The 27073-nt window shown below is 49.6% G+C and overlaps 2 protein-coding genes across 4 annotated transcripts in view; one reads left to right on the top strand and one right to left on the bottom strand.

Moving 5' to 3' along the window:
- The window catches only part of KCNN3 (potassium calcium-activated channel subfamily N member 3), a 184179-nt gene that overhangs the window by 36879 nt on the left and 120227 nt on the right, over positions 1 to 27073 (top strand). For all 3 annotated transcript variants that reach the window (XR_010841242.1, XM_067037148.1, XM_059038628.2), the window contains exon 2: positions 17238 to 17333. Coding sequence is in view for 2 of the 3 variants with exons in the window: in XM_067037148.1 (XP_066893249.1) it covers positions 17238 to 17333 (96 nt within the window). In the remaining variant the exon portion in view is untranslated. The remainder of the gene's footprint in view (positions 1 to 17237; positions 17334 to 27073) is intronic.
- On the bottom strand, positions 588 to 1451 carry LOC131741656 (bolA-like protein 3). The gene is made up of 2 exons (XM_059038702.2): positions 1268 to 1451; positions 588 to 679 (listed from the first exon to the last, which is right to left on the bottom strand). Exons 1-2 carry the CDS (start codon positions 1449 to 1451, stop codon positions 588 to 590), a joined length of 276 nt encoding a protein of 91 aa, XP_058894685.1.

The raw sequence follows: 27073 nt of genomic DNA, 5'->3' as shown, positions 1-27073 counted from the left end.
GATAGATAGATAGTTGCTTCCATATCTTGGCAATTGTAAATAATGCTGCAGTGAACATTGGGTGCATGTATCTTTTCGAATTAGTGTTTTTGTTTTTTTCAGATATACACCCAGGAGTGGAATTGCTGGGTCATATGGTAGTTCTGTTTTTAGTTTTTTGAGAAACCTTCATACTGTTTTTCACAGTGGCTGCACCAACTTACATTCCCACCAACAGTGTACAACAGTTCCCTTTTCTCTATATCCTTGCCAACATTTGTTATTTGTAGACTCTTTGATGATGGCCATCCTCACAAGTGTGAGGTGATATTTCATTGTGGTTTTGATTTGCATTTCTCTGATGATTAGGGATGTCAGGCATCTTTTCATGTACCTGTTGGCCATCTGCATTTCCTCTTTGGAAAAATGTCTATTCAGTTCTTCTGCCCATTTAAAAATTTTTTTTTAGTTGTCTGTTGCCTTTAATTAACATCTAAATAGAGGCCGTATTCTTCTCTAATTACAATATGGAAATGTCTATGAAAAAAAGATAAATTTTTTGTCACATGCCTAGGAAAGAATGGTGGCAGTAAGATTCATCCAAGGTTTTAGCAGCAACATCTACACAGCCAGGGCATGGTCAGTGTCTGGGGACAAAGGTAAATATCTGCAATCTGTGCATACCTTTTTTTTTTTTTTTAATTTATTTATTTAATTTATTTATTTTTGGCTGTGTTGGGTTTTCGTTGCTGCCTGCGGTCTTTCTCTAGTTGTGGTGAGCAGGGGCTACTCTTCGTTGTGGCGCATGGGCTTCTCATTGCAGTGGCTTCTCTCATTGTGGAGCACAGGCTGTAGAGCACAGCCTCAGTAGTTGTGGTGCACGGGCTTAGTTGCTTCGTGGCATGTGGGATCTTCCTGGACCAGGGCTCGAACCTGTGTCCCCTGCATTGGCAGGCGGATTTCTTCTTTTAATGCCTGGTTTACCATCTGGTGCTGTTGGACCGTTCTCTTCTCCTTAAGTTCTTCCAATTCAACTTGAATTTCATACATTGCCCCACAGCCTCCTGAAATGTCAGTGACTTTTTTTTTTTTTTTTTTTTTTTTTGCTGTATGCGGGCCTCTCACTGTTGTGGCCTCTCCCCTTGCGGAGCACAGGCTCCGGACGCGCAAGCTCAGCGGCCATGGCTCACGGGCCCAGCCGCTCCACGGCATGTGAGATCTTCCCGGACCGGGGCACGAACCCGTGTCCCCTGCATCGGCAGGCGGGCTCTTAACCACTGCGCCACCAGGGAAGCCCCATCGTCAGTGACTTTGATAGCTGTAGCTCGAGGAAACTTTTCTTTGAGAATTTGGGTCACTTTGAGCTCCCCCTCAGTCTGTGAGGCAAACATGCACTGAGCACAGTGGAGAAGAGGAAGGCGGTGGGTTCCGCTGAGCAGAGGCGCTGCTGCGGCCTGGCTCCATGCTGCCATGACTGGCCAAGGTGGCCCGCCATCCTTCTGCCCTTTTTTTTTTTTTCAATTTAATTAATTTATTTTTTATACAGCAGGTTCTTATTAGTTATCTATTTTATACATGTTAGTGTATATATGTCAGTCCCAATCTCCCAATTCATCCCACCACCACCACCACCCCATACCCCACTTTCCCCCCTTGGTGTCCATACGTTTGTTCTTTATATCTGTGTCTCTATTTCTGCCTTGCAAATGGGTTCATCTGTACTATTTTTCTAGATTCCACATATATGTGTTAATATACGATATTTGTTTCTCTCTTTGTGACGTACTTCACTCTGTATTCCAGTCTCTGGGTCCATCCACATCTCTACAAATGACCTGATTTCGTTCCTTTTTATGGCTGACTAATAGTCCACTGTCTATATGTGCCGCATCTTCTTTATCTATTCATCTGTCGATGCCTTCTGCCCATTTTTTAATCGAGTTGTTTGGTTTTTTGATGTTGAGTTGCATGAGCTGTTTATATATGTTGGATATTAACCCCTTATCGGTCATATCGTTTGCAAATATTTTCTCCCATTCAGCAGTTTGTGTTTTATATTAACTGCTGTGGAGTCTACATAGTGTGGCAGAAGGAGCACTGGAGTAGGGGGTCTAGGGAGCTAGATTCTACATCTGGACCTATAGCAGCTGACTGACCTCAGCCAGGTCTAGGCGTCAGTGTCCTGGTTTGTAAGATGAGAAGGCTCCAAGAACTGCTCCAGCTCTGACACTCTCCACACCCATGACCACCTCTGTTTTTGGCTGCCACGCCTTTTCTTTTGTACTTGTCTCTCTACCTCTGGCCGCCTGACCCATGTCTCCTGGCTGTCCCACGTTGCTCAGCAGCTGGTGGCAGCTGGAGGGAGAGGGGTGAGTTCTCCAGGAAGAACGTACACCTCTGACCCTCATAGCTCACAGTTGCCTGGTGTTTTCCAGCCCTGCAGGAATACCTTTTCTCTGTGCCCCCTGCCCCAGCCCACCTGGCTCCCCACAACTCACAGTCCTGGGCCCAGCTGGGTTTCTTCAGTAAAGCAATTAATTCCCCTGGGCCTAACCCTTCCCCACGCCCCCAGTCCACATGGCCCCAAGTGACAAGAGGCAGCTGATTTGGAGTCACCACGCGGAAGCCAGGGACATCTGCGTGGAGATATGTCAGTGCCTTTGGCCTGTGCAGTCTTTTTCCTTTGCTTTGACCCAGGTTTTGAAAGATTAGCAAGTCATCAACTGCAGTGGTTGTCCGGGAACCCCAGCATTTGCTCTTCCTGCCCAGGGACCCCCCAAGCCTCTTCTGCAGAATTGAAAACGGCTGTGGCTGGAAAGACAGGTTTTCCTCACAAGCATCATTTGTTCCACTGCGTTTGCAGTTGCTCTGATCCTAGAGCTTCTCCAGGCTGAGGAGCCTGGGGGGAGAGCTTGGCTGCAGTTTCTGCAGTTTCTGTTTTCCTAGGTCTTTGATCACAGCTGTTATATTTAAAGGCTTAAACAATGGATTCTAAACAAATAAGTATCTGTTTAGTCAGTGGAATGAGGAATTTAAAGGTGACTCAGACTCCCCTCCCCCCTCCCCCCAGTTCTAAGTGCTATTTACTACCTGAATGATGAGACCTGTAATGGAATCATTTTGCTTGATTCTCTTCTCCTTGGGAATTTGGCATGGTATTTCATTCATTCACTCACTCATTCATTCATATGAGTGCTTATTGAGTATCCACTACTATGTGCCAGGCCCTGTGTGAAGTAATGGGGAGAGAGAGACGAATAGGACCCAGACCCTGCCACAAAGCAGCCTGGAGTCTGGGGTGACTACCCAGTGGGAGCCCGGGGGCTCCAGCACAGTGAGTTCCATTCAGACCTAGAAACTCTAGCTGACAGTCTTAAACCCTGTTTCTGGAAAACAGGGAAATAGAAATAATGCAAGAGGGAAGAAATGTGGGTGAGGAGAGTGAGATGAGGGTGGAGGAAAGAGAGAGATGGTAGAAGGGAAGCAGCAAACTTTCGCACGAGAGACACAGCAGATGGCCCCCCAGTTCCCTGCGGCAGCTCACAGCCACGGGCAGCAAGAACCCAGCAGAGGGGAAGGCCCTCTGCTCCCTCTCAGCTTGGCCCTGGCAAGCTGGGTCATAGGCAGGGCACTTCCTGCTTGGTGCCTCAGTTCCCCCATCTGTAAAATGGGGCTTTGCACCGTGGGATCTCGGAGATCTTTGAGCTAGCGTTCTGTGACCGGTGCAGGGCGTAGTAGATATGGGGCAGGAGCCCAAATAAAGGCTCTGGAAGTAGAAGGAAGTGTTCCCCTGGCTTTTCTCATCTCAACACTGAGATACCCTTAGGGGTCTGGGGCCTGTGGGTGTCCTGCCATCCCCTAGCTAGCAAGAGATGCCTTCTGGCTACTCTCCCTGCTGAACAGTGGAAGAAGGAAGGTTCTGGGTCTCCATGTTTGTATATTTTCCTGGTGTGGACATTTTCTTCTTGGAGTTTCTTTTCTTTTTCTTTCTGACAATAAGGCCACTTGAATTGCTCCAGGTACAGGGTGACTCTGCATGGCGAGCTTGCAGTATCTGATGCGTTGGACTGACTCCTTGGCAGGCCTGCCTCTGGATGCCCTCAGATGCTGCCTCGCCCTGGGGCTGGGTCACACTACTGAAGCCCAAGGGTCACATTCCGAAGGGTTCCGGTGCAGGTCACACTCACTGATTGCTAAAGACAACAATGTTTTGGCAACACAGTGTTCTAAGAATTGGTGTTCCTAGCTGTGTGACCTTGGGTAATTGCTTAAATATTCCAAGTCTCAGTTTTCCCATCTGTGAGATGGGAGTGGCTCTCCCTATCTCTCAGAGATCAAATAGGAAACTGTAAGAAAGTGCCTCTAAACTGACATCAGTTTAGATGTCATTTAGGGCAGTGATTTAGATCATTTAGATCATTTAGGGCAATGGTTCAGTAGCAAATATATTCAGCCTTCTCCATGGTTACAGCCTTTTCTGTGCTGAGTAATTCAAGCCACAAAGGGTTAAGGCAGCTAGGCACGTGACTGAGATTGTCCATAATTGATGGAATAAACCTTAAAGGAGTGACCTATAATTGCAGTTAATCCAGGCACTGTGACACTGCCCTGCTAAAAACTGTCTACTAATAATTACTTTGATCTAACAAAATGATGCCTGTCTGTGAGCCTGGTAGCAGGGACCCTGGCCAAGGGTCTGCAGCACTGAGCACCACCCCTCCCACTGGACAAGGTGGGTGTGGGAGCTGGGAGACGTGGAGGCCAGAGGGCAGGGAGGGGCCCCCAGTTCTCTCAGACCCTAAGGCAGCAAATGCTACATATGTAGAGTGATCGTGTGATTCACTCTACATATTCACTGTCTAAATGGGGACACTTTTGAAAGTATGATATTAATAATTGCTACTCATATTAATAATTATGCTAGACAACAGACATAAGCTGGTCTCCCCAGAGCAAACCTGGATATGTATGGTCAACATGTGCATAGACTGTTTTGAGCTTCTGGGAATCCCTAGGTGGTTGAGCATTTCCACAGTTATGATTTGGTCTTCACAATAACTCTGGAAGGAAGAAAGGATTTTTTACTCTCATTTAATGGACATTAAAAATAGTGCTAGAGGGCTTCCCTGGTGGCGCAGTGGTTGAGAGTCCGCCTGCTGATGCAGGGGTCACGGGTTCGTGCCCTGGTCCGGGAAGATCCCACATGCCGCGGAGCGACTGAGCCCGTGAGCCATGGCCGCTAGGCCTGCGCGTCCGGAGCCTGCTGTGCTCCGCAACGGGAGAGGCCACAGCAGTGAGAGGCCCGCATACCACAAAAAAAAAAAAAAAAAAAAATAGTGCTAGAGACAAACCAGTCCAGCTGTGATCTTTGCCATGGCTTCCCTGGTGGCTGAGCCAATGTAGGTTGAGGACAGCTGGCCAGGATCAGGGAGCTCTGGGGCTGGGGAAACACGTGGCGCTCAGAGGGAGAGACCCAGCAGCTCAGGCTTCAGAAGAGCTGCAGCAAAGTGACCATACCCACAGAGAGTGCAGGGCACACTTCCCAACAGGGCCTTTGCTAGGGTCCTCTCCAATCCTGAACTCAGAATCAGTAGACTCCTCCCTTTACTAATCATGTGATCTCAGCTAATTGTGTGATCACTGTGTGCCTCAGTTTCCCCATTTGTCAAGTAGTGACAATAATTCCTTGTTGTAAGGATTAAGTGGGATCCTATATGAAAATGGGTGGGCTCATAGACTGCCATGTCATAGGTACTCAGTAAATCCTTGTAGAGTTTGAATCTGGAGAGAGTTCCCAGAAGCAGTATCCTTTAGGGAACCGTGGGAATCCTTCTGCCTTGAAACAGTCCTGACTTGGGCCAAGTAGGGTGGATGTGCTCCAGCCTTGAGATCGGGGTTGCCTCAAATTCTTGCAGGGAGGAGGTGGATAAGAGAAACACCTGGGGGAATTGAGAGCTTCCTGACTCCCCTAAACTGTGATAATCTACTGCATGCTCTGTGCGAGGTGGGGACTGCACCCAAGGAAGCTTCAGGCCTTGTGATTCCCTTGAAGCTCTGCACGCACGAGCAGCCCACGTTGGCCGGCAGCCCTGGCCTTTTAGGCTCGAGTATGAACTTGCTCGGTCATGGGCAGGAGACACGGCTCCTGTGGTGCCCTGTTGCTGGAGGTGATGGCACCTCAGAGCCAAAGGTAGGTGGGTTGGCAACAGTTTGGTGCCAGAGAGCTAGTGAGTGAGAAAGAGAGAGAGATAAAAGTGCCACATTCAGCCTATTAATAGCCGTGTTTGGTCTCCGCCACTTCTATCAACATCGTCCATCACGTCCAAACAATCGAAAAGCTTGTGCCAAGTGGCTAGGAGTTAACAACTGATGGCTGTGCCGAATTTCTGAAAAACAGTATTTCCACTCCTGATGCAGCTCTGAAATGCCAGTTGTTCCATGCCAACTGGTTATTTTTCCAGACCACTTCCCTTTATTTATGTTTAAACTTTTAGAGTTTTAGGCAAAAAGAAGATGGAGAACCTGGACTAGGTGACTATTATTTCTCCTGATTTGCCCTTGAGAGCCATAGAAGAAACGTTCATTCCCCAGACGTGAACTGAGGACTTGCAGAGGGGTGGGAGAGGGATCAGACAGGGGTGCTGCCCCTTTCGGGGGTGTGCGACTGATGGGCAGGCAGAGTGGGGACGTGGGAAAAACACCGGCCCAGGCCTCAGAAGACTCAGGGCAAGATTAGCCCTTTCTGTTACTGCTGTGTGGCCTTGACTAGGACAGAGCCCCTCTCTGGGCCCCCATTTCCTTGCCTGTAAAGTGGGGAAGTTGGACTAGACGGCCCAGGAGGCCCCTTCCAGCTGAGTCTGTGCTTTGGGTTGGAGGACTTGCTGTCTCACGTTTACTGGCAAGAGTGCGGGTGTGGAAGTGGAAGGAGGGTGATGCTGTCCTCGGGCTGCTGCTCTGGGAAGCCTGGAAACGTGGCAGGGGAAACACAGGACAGGGCTGTTCCTGATCCGGGAAGCTCCAGCCTTCAGAGATGTCTGTGGAGCCTGCCAGGCGGTTGTTTTTCTCACCATATGTGATTTCTGGGCATCTTAAAATTTTCATTTGGCCCAAACATTGCCAGGCTCAGGGGGTGATTGTGCCCTGTGTGGGGATGGGAGTGGTCTTGCCTCTGGGAACCAGGCTGGGAGTGGGCAGGGAAGTGGGCTGTGGAAACCTCTGATGAGGTTGGAAGGTATAGGTGGGATCACGGTGTTGCTTCTGCCGCCACAGCAGCCTCTGGTGTGGAGAGAGGCAAGGGCTGGAGGATGTAAAGAAGGAAGAGAACTGGGGGGGGGGGGTGATGGGGCTGAGAGATGAAGGGTGGGGGTAGTCTGTAGGCCTTGCTTTGTGTCTTTAAAACCAACACATGCTTCTCTGTGGCTGTCAGGTGATGAGAATTCTTATTTCAGATTCTATCCATCTGAAGAGGCATTTACCCAGTTCACTGCAATTGGTTGACCACAGCTCCTGCAGAGAATCCAGGAGTCTGGTGTATGTCCTGGGGCAGGATGGGGAGAGAGAATCCCAGACTTGGGTCAAGCCCTGTCTGGGCTGGTTCGGTTCTAGCTGGGAACCCAGTGTGCACACACAGCCTTCTGCAGAGCAAAGTGATTTCCTGCTGTTTTATTGGTTTGGGGGCCAGATAGGTTTTAATAAGAGAAAAGAAAACAACTTCAAAGCAAGCCATCCAGGAAGCACAGTTATTTGTCTCCAACATTCTAGAACATTAAGAAAGGGGGGCTCCTGCAAGCTGGAGGAAATATGGGGGCCATGGTCTTGGTGAGGGTAGCAGTGGATATTTGCAAGGAGAACCCATCATGGTGATGGCAAACTGAGCAGCCTTCTGGCAGGGCTCTGCCACAGCTGGGGGGTGAAGAAAGATTAAGTGGTTCTCTGTAATTGAGGACCCCCCAGGTTTCCAGGATGCATGTTGCGACTAGGACAAGAGACCTTTAGTATGTGCTTCTCCCAAGTTGATGGCAGGGACTGGGACCTTCAGAATGAGATGCATAGTGACAGGTGTGCATTCATCAAAGCTGGAGAAGGCTGTATGGGCTTTTTGACACCACAAGAATGATGTAATTGCTGACTGGCCAAGAGCACTCACATTCCACAAGCAGAGGAGGATGAAAGGTAATCAGGAGCAGATTGTTTATTGGAGAAGGAAATAAAGTGGCTAGGTGAGAGGTTTGGGAGTGACTTCCAGGATAGGGATCTAGGCTTTTGGAGAACAGATAAATTTAGAGTTGTTATATCTTCAGAAACAGGGGAGACAGGGTAGGCAGGGATGCCTACCCGGTGAGCATAAGCCTGGGGGAGCCAATACCCAGGTTCTAAGCTTTGCATCAACACAGAATGGTGTTTGATAGGGGCTGAGCCAGCCCCACTGGGCCTCAGTGTCCTCATGTAGAATGAAGGATGGGGATGAGCTGACCTCCAGGGGTGCCTCCAGGCCTGGTGTCTGTATTTTTATTGGTATTTGTCTTGGGGAGGGGCTCACTTATTGAGGACTTTTGCATAGGCACATATGATGCCAAAATCAGAGTGAGGCTTCACAGAGGCATTTGTTTGTTTAGCTTTATTGGGGGCTAAGCACCTGAGAAAGCTGCAGCCAGATCTGTGAAAAAGTCAGAGCCTTTCCAACATAGAGATAGGCTGCCTTGATAGGAAGTGAGTTCCCTGTCCCTGGAGGTAATCAAGCAGAGACTGAATGACTATATGCCAGGAATCTTACAGAGGAGAGTCATGAGCCATTTAACTAGATGGCTTTTACATTTCCTTTCAACTCTAAGGAGCTCCACTGCTTATGCATATGACTAGCTGTTCAACAGAGTCTCCTCAAGGCTATGATGTCAGCCCCAGCCTTCTGCACTTCTTTCTTGTGCCCCTAGAGCAGCAGTTCTCATCCCTGGCCTGCACATTTGAATCGCTGAAATATTTTTTTAAATGTCAGTGTCCAGGCCTCACCTGCAGAGATTTGATTCAATTATTCTGGGGTGGGGGTCAAGGTCCCTCAGTTCTAGAATGGCCTGGGCTGTTGGTGCCCGGTGGGCATCCTTCCCACCTACTTACTCCCTGATGGGGTGAGGAGACTCAACTCCCCTCTGGTTTCATTCTGCCTTGGTATAGAGCTCAAAAGTTTGACCCTTCCACATTCATTCACCCAACAAACATTTGTTAAGTGCTTATTTCATGTTGGAAGAGTCCTAGCAGGCCAGCTCTTGACTACTTTAGGAGCAGCAAGCCCCAAACTGCCTTCAGAAAGACCTCATCATGTGTATTCCTACCTCCTACACTTAGCACAGTGCCTGGCACTTGGCAAGTATATAATAAAACATTTTGATTGAATTGTGTGGAATCTTTGCCAATGTTGTAAGTGGGGCAGGAAAATAAATTATAAGCAAGTATGCAGTAGGGAATTCATGATATGCCATTTCCCCTCTGCTCAGACCTTGTAAAGGAAATCATCTCCTTAATTGGAACTATGTTTGTGGCCTTAGGGGTGACCCATCTGACTTGATATTTTGGTAGCGTGGTCTCCCAAATGACCATTTTTTCCTCCTTGGGGCATCGCACAGCGGGAGAGCCAAGGCCTGGGGAGGAAGGTTTCTTCTTAATTCGTGTCCTGGTCGTTGTGCTGGTTTCAGTAACCATTACCAGGCCACCCTCTACTCAGACCCGAATGCCCTTGTGTTAACTGCATGATGTCCCTCAGCCATCAGGTTCCATCTCCTTCTGGGAGAGACAAAGTGGAGGGCCACAGAGAGATGGCCCAGGCCAACTTGACTTTATGAGTTTCATTTTGAGACCATTGGCATCCTTCACTCCACAAGCACTTCCTGCCTGCCCGCCCCGTACCAGGCCTGATCTGGGCTGCACTCGCAACAATGATGCAGACCCCCAGTCCTGACGTCAGGTTGCTCACTGTCTGTCATGCTACTAAGTGACCAGGGTTTAATGGTGACATGACCGGGGCCTCATCAGAGAGTGGGGTGAGATGGGGAGGTTAGTCCTGCCCTGGAAGACTGGGCATGGAAGGCAATGTTCCGATGACAGGCGGTCCGTCCCGTGTGTCATGAGACTCTCTGGGTGGAGAGAGCACAGACCTCTGGGTCTACCTTCTTCCTGGGTTGGAATCTGACCTCTACTTTGTCCTTGCTTGGGGATGGTGGGCAAGTGACGGAACCTTGCTGGGCCTCGCATGGGGTTGTTCTGAGGATCTAAAGCAATTACAACAGCGCCTGGCGATGGTAAGCGCACAGTAGATATAGGCTGTTATTTTTATCATGTTCCTTTAGCTGTGATGTATTTGGGAGTTCAGGAAGGAAGTGTCTACCTGCTTGACACATCTCAAAATTTTGTTCCCTTCATTCAAATATTCAGCATTCAGCTGATACTTATTGACCGGCTATGTGCCAGACAATGTCTGAGGTGCCAGGATGTAGAAGTGGACAAACAAATTTGAAATCCTGCCCCTCTGGGGTTTCCATCTTGGTGGTGAGAGACAGCCCCTGGGACCTGGTAAAGACAACCACACAGAGAGCTCAGGAAGGTGGAAGGTGCCTGGAGCTTGGTCTCTAGTACCCAGGCTGTTGCTCAGCCCTGGTGGTCGTTGAACGGAAGAAGGTCTCATGCCCTCCTTGTCTGCACAGAGAGCCTGCATCCTTAGCAAATAGCATCTTTGGGGAGAAGGTACTCTCTGAAGCTCCTCTGGCCTTGGGTTAGTCTGTATTCCTCACTTCACATTCAGGATGTAGGGTCAGTTTGAGTTCAGCTGCCTCTCTAGGGTCACCTCTTCTGGTCCTGGTCATTCAAGGAGCTACTTGTAGGTATTTTCTCTCAGCCTGGGCTTCCTGCCCATTTCTTCCAGGTCCTACTCATCTGCCCTTTGTCTGCCAGGTGGGATTCAGGCTCAGTGGACTGGGGGTGGATGGAGTGGGGGAATCCCTGGAGTTTTGCAAGTACCCAGCACAGGGCCTGGGCATAGTTAAGTGCTCTGTAAATATTTATAGTGTGAATGGATGAGTGAATGAATGTTTGGCCCATTGCAGGACGCCAAAGCTGTCTTTCTGAAATGCCTGGGAGAGCATCTTTGTAAATTGTTGCAACCCTAAAATGCTGATATTGGAGGTGCATTCAGCAGCCCCTGACTGAGAACCAGCTGAGTTTACCTGCACTGACATCTGTGCAGCAAGAGAAAGGGTGTTTGGCTACAAGAGAATGTGAGCTTTTTTGTGTGTGAAAAAAGAATGAGTTTTTTCATATGCATTATTTTATTTTATCCTCCAGTACCTGTGAGAGTTGGTCCTGTTAGATCTGGCTTTCAGAGAAGGAAACAGAGGCCCGGAGAGGTTAAGTGACAGGTCCAGTGTCACATAGCTAGTGAGCAGCAGATATGACTTGAATTCTGGCCGTTTGGTTCCAAATCCCATGTTATTTAGAAAGAGACAATGGTAATTTTCTTTGTTAGCTATCTCGTTCTATTTGAGGAGAAGTTGGCATGAGTGAGTTTTGTTGCTGACTATTTCACACTCACAGTTTTATCATGTATAGAAATGCCTGAGAAAAGGAGAAAAAAAGAAAGAAATATTGGGAGTCTCCCTATGACCTGTGTATGTGTCATGGCAAGTGTGTGCCCAGTGCCATCGGCCATTAGACTTCAGGGACTATTTGGTCCAAGAGTCTCATTTTACTGGGGGTATTCAGGCCTAGAAGATTGAAGCAGCTTGTCCAAAGCCAGGCATTTACCGTGGAGGAGGCCCAGACCCTCTGGGCCCTCTGATGGCAAAACCAGGCCCAGCTCCAGAGACCTCTTAGTTATGAAGCACCCTGGCTTCTTGGAACTTCTGCCTCCTCAGGCCTGTCGGAGATCCAGGTGCCCTTTGAAGCCCCCAGGGTCCACCCTCCCACCCCATCGTGACAGCTTTGCCTGTTTGCAAGTTGGACATCCAAGGATGCAGAGGGTCTGAGTGATTCCATTCTGGACCACGAGTGACCAAAGTAGGATTCTGGTTGCTGACTTCTGGTAGGAACCAGGCTGGGCAGTCACTCTGAGAATGCCAGGAAGAGCCAGGGATGTACTTAAATCAGGCAGCTCAACCTGGGACCATGAGCCTGAGCTAAGAGATGAGCATGAGGGTGAAAGGTGTGGAGAGTGGATGAGAATGAGAGATTATGAGAAAGAGGCAGGATGAGAGCAGAGGAGAGAGGAAGGCAGCGGCTTGGCGCTGGTATGAAAGCACCAGGTTGAGGAAAGAAGCTCCGTCTCCACAGAGAACAGCAACCATGAATGCAGTCTTCCTGGCCAGTGAATAAGGGATTGGTTTTAATTTGCATAGCGTTAATTAGCAAGAGTGTCTAATTAGGACAGCCATTACAGAGCCACAGTATTAAGCTGATGCTGAATGTCAATCAATTTTGGAGCCTCTCCATGAAATTGAAGGAAAAGTTGACCTTATTAAACTGAAAAGATTTCTAAATTAGTTATTTCCCAAGTCGAATGCACAAAACGTAAATCTTAATTCAGTAGATACAGACTTTAGATGATATTACCTCTTTCGCTTTGGGGGTTCCAGCCAGTGACAAAGGTTATGAATGGATCACATATGTACACACACACACACACACACGCACGCACGCACGCACACAAATACTTTGGGGAAGGCACCTGCACATCTTTACCTGATATTTAACTTCCGTTCAGTGCCCCTCTAGGACTCTGCCTGCATGGTTTTCTGTTATTTTCAAATGTTCCGAACAATATAATACATTTAGAACTTCAAAGTCTCTGGAAAATCTACCGTAATCATTACAATTCTGGCTTGTCTTTGGAAGCTACAAGGCGGCCGGGAGAGCAATTTATATGACTGGCTCAGAAGTTGGGAACATACTCCATCACAGTCTGCACAGCCTCGGGGGAGGAAGGGCTAGAGCAGCTCTGAGAAGCCTCACTGAAGAAATTGGAGGCTGGAAAGGCCTGACCAGCTGGGCAGGTGGGGTGTTGGTGCACAGGCAGGGCACAGAACCTGGAAGTAGATGGAGTAAATCCTGGCTTCTTCAGTCCTGAATTGGCCATTTGTTGGCCATGTCCTTGGACAAGTTAGGTAACTTCTTAGAGCCTCAGTTTCCTCCTCTGTAAAAGTGGGTTGACGATGTCCACCTTGCATGGTGGCCCCTACAGTAGTGCTTTATAACAGATTGCTGTCATCAACAAGTCGCAGATCTGTGAAGGGCTGGCTCATGGCTTGGAGCAGAACAGGACCACGTGGATAGGGGCATCTTGCAGGAATGTGGTTCACCCTCCTTCCCTGCTAGGAATCCCCTCTACAGCACCCCTGATGGCTGTAGCCAGGCTCTACTAAGATGACAGGAACTCACTATCTCACCCGGGAGCCTAGTTCATTTTGAAGGCAGCGGGGAAGCGTGGTATATAGAAAAATCTGATATATAGCTAAAGTCTGGGCTAGCTGTATGACCTTGGAAAAGTTACTTTGTCTCTATGACCCTCAGTTCTGTTTTGTTTTGTTTTCTAATCGGTAAAATGGAGACATTATGACCTCATCTGTAGGGTGAGAATGAAAAGTAATCTGTATAGAAGGCATAATCTGGGACCTGGTATGTAGTCAGTACTTAATAAATGTTAGGTAAAAATAAAAGTACTATTATTAAGTAGTTTCAAGAAGCACTTATTAAGCACCTATTGTGCTTAATCAGATCATCAGAGGTAATACAATCGAGTACCCTGACACTTTATAGAATGACACTATATATTTGCAGTCTTTTTTTACATTAAAAAAGTAAAAAATTAAAAAATAATTGCAAATAGACCATATTTACAGTTTTGGGGTCTGGGTTTTTGACTTGATATTATATCATGAACCTTTCCTGATATCTTCAAATATTCTCTGCAGAAGTGGCTTTAAGTGGCAACATAGTGTTCCATCACTGGCTATTCTCCAATTTACTTACCCACTCTAGTATTTTGGGGCATTTAAGAATAAATGGCCTTAAAAAAACAACTCTCATCTGTTGGGATATAATTCTTAAGCATTCCTGTGTATTAAGGATATTACTCTATTGAAAAATTCTGAGTTGCAGAGGAGAAGTGTTGACCAGTTGACCACAGGACTCCCTTCCAGCCCTATGAGTCCCTTTGGCCCTTGGATAGCAGTGAGTGGGGGCTGAGCAGGTGTGTGTACATACACACATGTGGTGTACGGCAGCTAATTAGCCAGCCCTGAGTTGCTGCCATCACCCAAAGAACCATATCAATTTCAAGCTTCACTGGAGTTCAGACAGCAAAGAAAAGATGATAATTCAACATTTTAACAAATAGAAAACATTTCTAATCCAGCCAGACTTCTCTGACGTATTTTCCTGCTATTAAAAATGGTTGATGGTTTATTTTTTATTGACATGTGGTAGAGAATGCAAGGAAATCTGTGAAGTAGTGAGCATTCCCACTGACCCAGTGCACACTTGTCTCCCCATGGGGCTGGGGCTGGCCAATGAGGTTTCACTGGCCAAAACCAAGAAGCAGGTGGAGTTGCCTCTTATGTAAAGGCTTTGAGTTTTAGAACAAAAGGAAGAAGCTCAAAGGAGAGGAGACAGCATCTGGCCCCTTTCCCTTCACCTCTTCCTCTAAAAATGATGGAAATAGACTTGGATTCTGATTTCAGTTACTTTCTGCCAAAAGAAATAAATTAGAGTTTGAAATGTGCAGCTGATCCCAAACCCTTCCCTGGGGAGGCATGATGCTCCCCAGATGTCAGACGTCTCCCTTTGAGAAGAAAGTTATGGTCATTTCTGGCTCGAAAACATCATGATCTGTCCCCAGTTGATTCCTGTAGGGAGGTAGCCTTGTCCTAAAAGTCTGAGTGTCCCTGAATTCACCACCTGCTCTCTTCAGCCCCAGTAGGTCTTGTGGTTTGGGTGGTGTTTCAGGCATCCAATAGTGCTTTCGCAGAGTGGAACCTTCCTGAGGGCTGGAACTGTGTTCTGTTTTCCTTTGGGCCCTTAACTGGAGCAGCAGAAAACCCCCCAAGGCACCTCTGTGCATGTGCACTGAGTACATGATTGCAGGCTGCTCTTCATTAAGTGTAGAACATGCAAGAGGCTAAATGAAAAGTGGATTATGCTTAGACCATCGTCTCTGGGCAGGGCAGAATGGAGAATTTTCCCTACAGCTGGATGAACCTGCACAGTGTAGAAAGCTGGGGTTTGTGTATAAGCCAGATTGGAAACTTCTGGCGGGCAGGGGCCCTCTATAAATATCCTGCAGTATCTAGCACACTGTTGGACATCTAGCAGGTGCTCAAGAAATGAGAAGTTGTTGCAGTTGTCATGAAAGAAAGAAAGAATGAATGAGCTCCTTCACTAGTTCTCCCTTGGGTCCCCAGCACTAGCTTGTGTCTGGCACAGAGTGGGCCCCAAAACTATACCAAATAAATGAATGGTAGATTGGCAGACACCAGGGAGAGCTGCTTTCTTTCCATCTCAGCCTGCAGAGGGTGGTTGAGAACATGGACTTGGGCATCTGGGAGTCCTGGGTTAAAGTCCAAGCCCTCCACTGACTCTAGTGGCTGCCATATTGAACACAGCCCCTAACGCTGGAGATCTCAGCCGCCTCTCCCTCGGTCTCTGAAAGCTTGCTTTCTTGGACAGTGATGTCTCCCTCCCTAGCTCTATTGTAGGTTTCATGTGGTAACTAATCATATCCCACCTTCCAAACACCTTCCATTATTGTCTTAAGTAGTCATTTGGGTCTGTGTAAATGGGCACTTCTCACATTTTTACTCTGTTTCCCATTGAGAGTGGGCCTGAGGGCTTGCGGGCAGTGCTCTGGGCTGGGAGTCAGGCTTGAGAGTCAGAGGTCTTGGCTTTTAACTCTGGCATGAGCCACTCACCTCTCTGAGCCTCTGCCTGTAATATCTATAAAGCTGGGCCAGAGACCAAGGGCTGTCTCAAGGATGGATGAGAACAAGATGTGAAACCACCTTGTAAACTGTAAGGTGCTTTGCAGACATCAGGCATGTTATGATTCTGGAGCATGGGGGCTGTTTCTTATGTGGCGTGCCTCTCTCGGGATGCGTGAGGCCACGACACGGAAGTACTGCCTGGCTTTCTGCTACCTTTGCTCAGGGCTGTGTTCCTGCCTTCCTTTGGGACTGGGAGCTGCCTCTACTCCCTGGCTTCCAAATGCCCACGAGGCACCAGCCCTGTAGAGGAGGTGAGGTAGATGATAGTAGCCAGCCCTCACAGGGCCTGGCACTGGGCTAGGCACTTTACATAGACAAAGGCCTTTATCCTTCACAGCAGCCCTGAGAGGTAGGTACTGATGTTATCCTCCATCGGATGCCTGAGGCAATTGAGCACAGAGAGATGGAGTGAGCAGCCAGAGGTTAAGTGGCCAGTAAGCGGCTACCTCAGGGTTTGGATTCTGTGGGCTGGTCCCAGAGCTCTTGCTGCTAACCACGTGGGTCCCCTAAGCTGCCCTGGGGCTGGAGGACTGCAGTGAAAGCAAGTGGCCCACCTGCCTCCCCCAGCCTCAGCTGGAGGGACCCTCAGGGCCCTTCTCCTGCCCAGGACCCCTCTCTGCTCCTGTGCTCGGCCCCCTTCTCTTTCCAGTAGCTCCTCTGCCACCCTCGCTTCCCTCCCCGCCCTTGGCCCCAAAATGGGAGATGAGAGCTGCTGCCAGGACATTCTTATTCGTTCCTGAAAGAAATCTGCATTGTCAGAGATGGAAGGGACCTCGGAATCCTCTGGTTCAGGTTTTTTAAGAGAAGAGAGAAGCTCAAGCTAGCACAGTATCGATGCCCAAACCATACAACAGCAGCGTAGAAAAGAATTATGTTCATATGACTTCTGAGCATGGAGGCAGATATTCTAAACAACACATCAGCAAACTGAATCTAGGCATGTATAACAAACAGAATATATCACGCCCAAGCAGGGTTCATCGCAGGAATGCAAATATGATTTAACCCTAGAAAACAGAGGCTCAGAGGGCAGCTGCAGAGATGGAGCCAGCCTAGGGCCCAGCCCAAGGTACTTTCGGGGCTCAGGCTACCTTGTGCTGTATCCCGCTCCCAGGAGGCGCTGGTGATAGTCTTTCCTTTGCCTTCACTGCCCCTCACCCCCACCCCTAAACACAGCCTCAGAGTAAAATGAGATGCTCCATCCGGGATTTCCCTAATCCTCTCTTTCCCTTTCTCCTGCAGGATTCCATGTTTTCGTTGGCCCTGAAATGCCTTATCAGTCTGTCCACCATCATCCTTTTGGGTTTGATCATCGCCTATCACACACGTGAAGTCCAGGTAGGTGCCCTCACCCACACCCCTTCATGCAGGGGCTATTCCTTTGCTCCAGGCTGAGCCTGTCCCCGCTCCCAAACCCACCCTTTCAGTAGCTACTTGGGTGATTTCACCGAAAGGTATCTGAGATTGTGGATCTTCTCTTTTGGTTTGGACCCTCGTGGGAGAGGGAATTGTGAGGCTGTCCTGTGGCTTTAGAACAACTGTGACCCCAGAGGCAAACACGACTTCATGATTTGGGGGGCAGTCCTGCTTAGAATCTTCATTTTGCACCATTCTACTGTGAGACTTGCTTTGCCCTTTCTATCTCTTGCTGGATCCTTTCTGAACTTGAGCCACTGAATCCCCCAAGTGAAACAGACCTGCCTCCTGTGCCCCTGCATACACACACACACACACACACACACACTGCACCAGATACTACCAGGAATCTGTATTTCTGACTGGTGTAGACTTTACTCCTACTGGACTCTGCCAGGGAGGAGACATTTTCTAGATAGAATGGAATCTGCTGTAGTTGAGGGGTCCTCTGTTTCTTGCTGTCCAGGAGTCACTTGGCACCCAGAGAGATATTGGCTTAACCTCTGGGGTGCACTCCAGTTTGGCCGATGTAAGGAGGATGGTTTGACCTGGGCTGGGAAGGGCAGGCAGGAGTGAGCAGATCTGTAGCATCTTCTCATGACAATGGGTCTCCCTCTCACTGGGCCCTTCGGGCTGACCTGCTCTGCTGGGGCCCTGGGTAGTTCTAAAGTATCCAGATGTTTTTTCTCACATGCATATGCATCTAAATATAACTCCCGTCATTTGGCTGGAGGAGCACAGATAGATCCACATCTGGGCAGCAGGCAAGAAATTGACAAAGACCAGAACTCAGAGTCAGAAAAGCTGGGGCCTAGTGTCGCCCATGACCTCTTCTTACAGAGTGTCTTTGGCCAGCCCTGAGACCTTTCTGGACTGGAACATGTGAACTTTTCCTCATCTGGAACATGGGGTTTTTTATTCTACCATTTATGGGTCGTTGTGGGGATGAATGGGGAGTGTATGAGAGAGCTCTGTAAACTGTAAAACACTTCAAATCTCATCGCTTTTGTCACTCAGCATTTCTGGGCTGAGTGTCTGCACAGGCAGAGACGGGCCAGTGCCTCCTGCTCCTGGAGGGGCCCTGCTTTGCCGCTGGGTGTCAGGGACCTCTGCGGCTGGCCTGGGCATGGGAGCCCTGGCTCCAGGCCACCTTACCTCCACTCTGTTGATGACCAGAGGACACTAATCTAGAAGGTGGGGACTCTTTAATCTCTGGGGGGGGGGTCACAGGTGCGGGGACTGAGGTTGTGCTCTGAAGGCTGAGTCCCAGATGCCACCAAGCAGCTTCCTTCGTGGGGTCTGGCCTGGACAACGCAGGTGGGCTTTAACACAGACCATGGTCCAGTCAACCCCAGAAAGGAGCCAGGAGTACAGGCAGGAGGAACGGGCAAGGATCAGAGACAGGACCATGAGTCACAGTCGGGGTTCCTGGCTGGGCTCACCCCACCCCAAACCAGCTGTGGGACCCATGTATCTCCTCAACTTGTCTGAGCCACTGAACCCTCATCTAGAGGGTGTCTATACTACTATGTATCACCTTGACCTGTACAGAGGGGTTGCACAGGCCAGAGAAAAAGGCAGAGTCATGAACTCATCTGTGATCCAGGCTAGAGGGAGGGGAGAGGAGCTGATCTCAGCCTCACGCCCGCACGACGGTTCCACTCAGCCTGACTGCTGCTGCTTTCCACTCCAGGCATTGGGATGGGAAGAGCCAGGCATCCCTCCGTCTGATTCTCTTGGGGTCCTGCCCCACCTCCCCCCAGGACTTGCAGCCTTGGCTCTCAGACCTGATTCCACCCAACTGTGGTTGTGACCTCAGTTCTGGCCTGGTGGCAGGGCCGTGATGCTGATAGGCTAGCACCTAGCTGGGCACACTTTGTCCATCCTCAGCTCATAGCCAGTCTCTGCTTCACCCTAATTATGGGCAGCAGAGGATGCTTTTCAGTCACTTGTCTTGGCCTGACACTCACAGTTTGGAGAAACAAAGTGAAGTCAGTGGCATTAAATCCTGGCTCAGACAGTTCAGCCTGAATGACCTTGAGCCAATAACAACTTCTCTGGGCCTCGTCGGTTTCCGCATCTGAAGTATGGGAGTCATATCACCCACCCTGCTGAACTCATAAGCAGGGGGGTAACAGTTGACAGTGCAGAGTGGGCCTTCATGAAATGGAAACTGGTCTCTTTCCTGTGACCTCTGTCCCACTGCTTCCAGCTGGACCTCGTCCATGTACAAGCTGTGTGGTCACTGCCCGGGACTGGCGGGTGGTTGGACTCCCTCCCTGCTCTGGCCCGGCCCTGCCTGCACTCTCGGCTCCCACCACCCAGCCCCTTATCCTACCTGACCCACTGTCACGTGGGGAGTCACCAGAACCTGGCTCCCTCTGTGCCTCTTACCTGTCTAGTGAAGTTCTTCCTTCTGGAAAGGTCTACTGGGACCTTCTCCTGCCAGAGGGAAATGGGAACGGTTCGGGCCCAGACAGTCAGCAGGACCCTTGTATACACTCACCTGACCATGTTGTGATTTTCTGTTCTGTATCCTTTTCCCTACCCTCAGGGACAAGGATGCTGTTAATCTTTGTATTTCCAGGGGCCCACGGGGTCTGACAGAGAGCAGGTGTCTGCAGGGCATATTTTGAATGAAAGAGTGCTGGATTCAAGCTATCTGGTTTCCAAAGCTTTTTAGACCATGACTCAGCTCTGTGGTCTTGGGCCTCAAGTTTCCACATCTGTTCATTGGGGATCCTAAGCACCCATCCCGCCCCCCCCCTCCTGATTCTGTAATTCTCTGATTGAGGTTGGTGCCCGCCGGCTGGGGGACCTGCTTCCTGAGAGTGGTGGGAGGGTTACCCCAAGCATGATTGCCAGTGCTTATCCAGCGGGGACTCTTGGAAAACCTCTTTGGCAGGGAACGGCCAGCTGCTGCTCATCTGTTGGGAAGTAGGGCAGGGTGAGGGTATGGCCCCTCTCCTCTGTGGGGTGAAGTCAGGGGCCTGTGTTAAGGATATGCTTGCCACTTCCTCATCAACACCAGTTACTGGTCACTTGGCTAAATTTTAGCAGGAACCAGATGACCGTGTTTCCACCGGCCCCCAGCCCTGCCCCAGTCGCTCACATCCAGGCCCCTGGCCCTGGCCCAGCACACACAGGAGGCTAAGAGTACCTTCTAGAATAGTGTTCGTATTTGTTTTAGTTTGGACAACTTGTGTTTTTGAGAAAGAAGACTCTGAAACATTATTGGGAACCTCTCAACCAAACTCTGGCTTCAAGTCATGCACCTGAGGCTCAGTAGGTCCTCAGAGGTGACAGGAGGGGGGTGCAGCCCTCACCAGTGCAGGAGGCCCCTCCAGCCTCAGTGGGCCGGCCTGTCACCAGGACTCACTGCCTCTCGAGGGAGGCTCTCCCTGGCTGGGCAGGGTGAGTTCTAGAAAGTCTGCCCTTCCACTGAGAGGAAATGGGCCTCTCTGAAAATTCCACTCAGCCCGCCTCTCTTCTGGAGTAGGGAAAAGAGGTGCCTGTGTTTCCCATGAGGCAGCCCCTGTCATTTGAGGATGGCTGCCCCGTGTCTCCTTGGTCTCCTCTTCTCTTGGCATGTTGGAGCACGGAGCCTTCAAAGGCCCGAGCATCTGATCTCCTCAGGCTAGCGTGTCCTGGAAAGAAATGAAAAGCAAAATGCATTGGTTGTTGTGTTATTTATCAAAACTTTGAAAACTGCACTCTCCCTTGGAGAGTCCATTTATTCCTGTGGTTTGGCGATCACCAGCACCTCCCAGATCAGCAGTGCAAACCTCCTCTCCTCAGTCTGCAGACTCACGTTTTAGGGGCCATCGGCACACCCCTGGCTTAACATGAAACTCCCTCCCTCCCTTAGCCTCTCCCTTCCTTCCTTCCTTCCTTGCTTCCTCTTTCTGTCTCTGTTTGTTTCTTCTCTTTTCTCTCTCTCTCTCTCTCTCTCTCTGTCTGTGTTTCTTTTCTTTCTGTTGAAGTCTAGTTGATTTACAACGTTGTATTAGTTTCAGGTGTACAGCAAAGTGATTCAGTTATATATATATTCTTTTTAAGATTCTTTTCCATTATGGTTTATTACAGGATATTGAATCTATTTCCCTGTATAGCTATAAAGTAGGCCCTTACTGTTTATACAGTTTATATGTAGTGGTGTGTATCTGTTAATCTCAAACTCCTAATTTATTCCCCCTTTGGTAACCATAAGTTTGTTTTCTATGTCTGTGAGTCTGTTTCTGTTTTGTAAATATGTTCATTTGTATCATATTTTAGATTCCACATATAAGTGATATATGGTATTTGTCTTTCTCTGACTTACTTCACTTAGTATGGTAATCTCTAGGGCCATCCATGTTGCTGCAAATGGCATTATTTCATTCTTTTTAATGGCTGACTAATATTCCATTGTGTGTCTATATAATATCTTCTTTATCCATTCATCTGTTGATGGACACTTAGGTTGCTTCCATGTTTTGGCTATTGTAAATAGTGCCACTGTGAACATTGGGGTGCATGTATCTTTTTGAATTAGAGTTTTCATCTTTTCTGGATATATGCCCAGGAGTGGAATTGCTGGATCATATGGCAACTCTATTTTTAGTTTTTTAAGGAAGCTCCATTCTGTTTTCTGTAGTGGCTGCACCAATTTACATTCCCACCAACAGTGTGGGAGGGTTCTCTTTTCTTCACACCCTCTCCAGAATGTATTATTTGTAGACTTTCTGATGATGGCCATTCTGACCGGTGAGACACTGAACGCTTTATTGCTCCCCCAATATCCTCCCTCCTCTACCCTTCTTACCCATCTAGTGCATTCATTCATTCAGTGTGTACTTAACGAGGGTCTACTCTGTGCAGAGCCTGGGACAGGGGCCCAGTACTCTGTGCTGGAAACCCTGAAATCACTTTTGCTTCTCCAAGGGGTTGTCAATGTTGAGTGAATCCATGGCTCTAATGTCTTTAGTGCCATTCTGGAAGGCAGGACAGGAGGAGGATGAGAACACAGATTTTAGAGTAGCCCAGCTTGGGTTCAAATCATGTTCTTTGTCACATTGTAGTATGTATGGTAGCCTTTAGCAAGTTACTGAATACCTCTTAGTCTATTTCCTTTCTGCAAAATGGGACTAATAATAGTACCCACCACCGGGTTGTTGTGCAGATCAAATTAGATAATACGTGCAAAACACCTCAGCTTCAATGAGGATGTGTTTGCTGGACTGACAGCATGGAAAGGATATCCCAGGCAGAAGTCTCAAAAGGAGCAGAGGCCCTGAGATGAGAAACTGCAGAGTGCATTCAGAACGCCTCCAGGACAAGGTCCTGAGCAGTGGGGCTGGTCTACTCTGGAGCATGGCAGGACCAGCAGGAGCTCATATGCCTTGCTGAAGAGTTTTGGAACTGTCCTGTGGGCAGCAGGGAGAACCATGGAAGGAGTTCAAGCAGGGGAGAGAGGTGATCAGATTTGCATTTTAGCTGCAGCATGGCAAATGTTGCAAGGGCCAATTTCAGAGGCAGGAAGACTAATTGGAAGCATGTTTCCATGGTTGAGATGAGGGATGGTGACACCCTGAATCAGGGCAAGACAAGAGCCAGGACAGGAGAGAGACTGTGCATAAGAGATGTTGAACAAGTGGAATTGACCAGACTTGGTCAGTTATTAGGTTGGAGGTACTGTCTTTGGGGTCCAGCAGTTGCTTGGGTAACTCAGTGGCTGGGGGTGCCATTCATTATAATTGAAACCACAGAAGGAGGCTGAGGTGGGGAACGATGACCAGGTTAGTTTTGGAAGCTGAGGTTTGGGAGCTGGGCATCCAGCCGCCTCCAGGATAGTGATGCAGAGGATAGGCCTAGAGGAGCAGGGGACAGTGGGATGAGAGGAGGCATGGGACACGTCCCCAGAGGGACATCATCGAGTGAGAAGTGGGAGGAGGAAGAGGAGCCCACAAAGGAGAATGGAGAAGTCAGGGAGGTCAGAGGAGACCCCAAAGGGAGGGAGTCACAAAGCCTGGACAGAGAAGGAAGTGTCGGTTATGCCACAGGGGGGTCAAGGAGTTGGGAACCCCACTGGTCCTTTGCACCAGGCTGTGGGAAGGTCACTGTGCCCTTCCTCAGTACAGTCACTGGGGGTGGCAGTCACAGGGCAGTGGAAGGGGAAGGGAGGACCAAGTAGGAGGTGAGGAACATGGAGACACTGAATACTGGCCAGTCTTCTAAGAAGTTTGGCTGTGAATTGAGGGGAGGCAGAGTGACAGCTGGAGAGGACACAGTACTGAGGGAGGGATGTCATTCTGCTGTGTAGCCTGGAGAGACTGCACATGTCTCGCAGCTGTCAGGAAGAAGCCAATTGAGAGGGAGAGGAAATAACCGCGGGCCAGGTTCTTGTCCAGGAGCACACAGGAGAGGAAGGGATCAAGTGCCCCAGGGAGGAAGTGCCCTGGCTCAGAGCCTGGGGGACATGGTGGGGGGATGGGGAGGTGGGTGGTGGGAAGTGCAGACACACCCACCCCTGGAGGTGCGGAGCCGAGCCTCGGTGTCCTTAATGAAGCTACAGGGGCAGGAAGCTGCAGGACTGTGCCTGGCACACAGCATGGCTCAATTAATGTTTGTCTAATTAAAATGGAGGGCCTGCTGTGAACCTAGGATAGGACGTAGGCAGTGGCAGATTTCCCATCATCCAGTGTGTGGATGGGAACTTATAGATCATTAATTTCAGTCTGTGGTTATTGGCCATATTCAAAGTAGAAAGCATCAGTCAGGTCAAGATCTGGTGTGGGCCTCCAGAGGCTTCTAGTCCACTTCAAATCCGACAGAGATATAACTATAGTGACAAGATATAGGTCTTCAACCTCATGAATTTGAAACATAGGAGACTAATAAAAGGGGAGACTTTTGAGTTATTAGATGTGTAAAAGTGGATATTTGTATTAAATAGCAATAGAGTTCTCAGCTGACAGGGAAATTACTTCAAACTGTAGGACATAAATTATATTCAAGAGGCAACTCGCATTGCAAAAAGGCTTACATGCCATGGCATGATGGTCCCATAGGTTGGAGCATCCTTCTGGGTATGTTTAACCTGCTGTCACAGGAACAGGGGCATCTGGAATGCAGGAGGTGTCACTGGTCCAGATGCCTTGGGGGCCCACTGCTAAATGAGTCAGGGGTGTCTACCCATCAGGGAATGGACTCGATGGTTCAGGCTGAGTCTTGCTCTGTGCTCTCACTCTCCCTTCTCCCTATAGAAGAAAGTGGGCTCAAGTCATATCCTGAACTTATCTGTAAGGTAAGGACTACTATGTGTCAGGCATTGAGAAGCCAGAACTAATTCAGACCCAGTCCCTACCTTTGGAAGCTGCTTGTCCTAGACCTTGATCCACTGTGACCCAGACTGATAAGCCCCAAGGTAGGAGGTGTGTGTGTGAAATACCATGTGGCCCCAGTGGACCAGGCAGCTCTCATGGAGAGAAGAGGCTTTAACCAAGCCATGTATTCACCGGCCTTATGTATGTTTGGGATGAAACTGGCCTGGAGCATTTCAGGGGCGTGAGAGAGAAGAGAAAGGAAGGTGTGTCTGTCCTCCAGGGGAGATGGCAGCTGCCTCACCCTGGCGGGGCTGGGGTCTCTGTCCTTGCAGGCCCCCGATAGATATTTCCTTAGGTTGTCTCTGGCTGGTTGGCTGATGGATCTGAATCGCCTTTACTGGGCTCACAGATGAGCCAGTGGCCAAGGGACTCCTTTAGAGCTGAGCAGATTGGGGACCCCTGAGATCCCAAGACCTCCAGATGGCCCTCTCAGCCTGCTAGGTCTGAGGACATGAGCTCCTTAACCCAGGTGTGCTGCACAGAGAGGAGGAGGGAACTCTAGGCCCCCAGGGTGGCTCCAGGGCCACAGGGCTTGACAGGAAAATTCTGGATGGTGGCCTCCTCTGCTGAGCTCGCGGCCATCTCCTACTCCACGCTAAAGAACACTCCCTAGACAGATGGCAGCACACGAGGGAAATTGGAAATGGGGTGTGTGTGCAGGGGACAGGGCCTGGCTAGGCCACGGTGCATCAGCTGAGGACGCCGCCTGCCCTCCCACCGGCCCACCTGCGCCTGTACAGCTGGAGAGAAAGGAGGAAAGAGGGGGCGAGTAGCTGCTCAGTCCAAATGCCATGAGTCCTTGTCAGACTACCCTTCAAAGACAGAAAGCTGAGAGGATGACGCGTTAGCAACCACGTTGGTGACGACGGTGTCACCTCATCTTGTCTAGTGCTTTGTAGTTTTGGGAGTGTTTTCACATGTCTTGTCAGACCTCTTGCCTGCCTGACTTCACCTCTTTGACTTTTCGGGTTCAGCACAGATGCTTCCTCCTCTAAGAACCCTTCTGGCTGCCTCCACTCCCTGGGCAAGGGGCCCCTTCTAGGAGTTGGCTGGACATGGGCTCTGACGCTATATCTCACCTGCACCCGCTCCGGCCGTATGTCCATGGTGGTGGAGGCTGACTTGGATTCACTGCTCTGTCCCACAGCCAAGAGCACCCAGCGTATAGCAGGGATTCAATAAGTGTTACCAAATGAATGAACAACAAGCCTGAGGGACAGACAGGCCGATTCATTCCCCTCACTCCATAGAAGAGAAAACTGAGTCTCTATAAGACTGAGAGGCTGGCCTGAAGTCCACAGCTCTGGCTTGTGCATCGTGAGGGGTCAAGGGTCTCAGCGGGCTGCCCCCTGTGAGCTGGGCTGGCCATGCCCTCTGTGACCCTCCCCACCGTCCTCTCATCCCCTCTCATCCCAGGCCTCAATCCCAGGGCCTCTTCACTCTCAGATCTGTGGCTGGCCATGGATTGCCATGGTTACCAGGTCAGCCCTGGCAGTCTCTGTGTGACATTTTGGTTTTATTTGCTAAATATTTGAACACTTGGCTTTGACCCTTTCTGCCCCAGAGAGGGCTTTCCTGCCACGTTGCCCCTTGCCTAGGGGTGATGGCCTCCCGCTGCTCTCTCCAGGCCCCAGAGCCCACGGGGCTGGCGTGCCTGGGGGAGCAGCAAGGCTGTTTCTCAGCTGCCTGTGTTGACTTTCTGTTTTGTCAGTTGGAAATGTCATCCTGTGTCATGCTTCTTGACAGGGCATGTGCTGTGTCTGTTAACAGGTGTGAAAACTGTTGCCCTGTGCATGTTAAGACTTGCCCCAGCTGGGAGGGCCGGTCCCAGACTTCTGGAGTCAGCTGCCTGTGGCTCCATTGACTTCCAGGCAATTGCCTCTTGCCAAGTCCTCCAGAAAGCTTCCTCAGCTCCAGGACTCCAGGATGTCAGGGGTGTCCTCTGCCCTGAACCCTGGCAGGGGGACAGAGGGGAAACTGGTTTCGGGAGGAATCAGTGTTTGTAAATGGGGAGGTGGTGTCACCTCCTTTCCCACTCCTCCTCCCCTGCTGGTGCCGGATGAGGGTGGTGCTGGGAGGCTGAATCCACCAAGCTGTGTGTTACCTTGGAAACCACACACCATCCTCACCTTGGGAAGTGAGGGGGGGCCGGGGAAGCTTCTCAAGAAGCTTCTGCTGTACTTCAGAGATACAAGAGATCACCATCCAACATGGGCAGCTAAGTGAATGACAGGGTTGAGAAAAACAGCCCGAGTGCCTGCCCCATCCAAGGCGCTTCCACCTAGCAAGCCTCTGCCC

The sequence above is a fragment of the Kogia breviceps genome, chromosome 1, assembly GCF_026419965.1.
Source record: "Kogia breviceps isolate mKogBre1 chromosome 1, mKogBre1 haplotype 1, whole genome shotgun sequence".
Taxonomy (NCBI): Eukaryota; Metazoa; Chordata; class Mammalia; order Artiodactyla; family Physeteridae; genus Kogia; species Kogia breviceps.
This window is presented reverse-complemented; position numbering and strand designations above follow the sequence as displayed.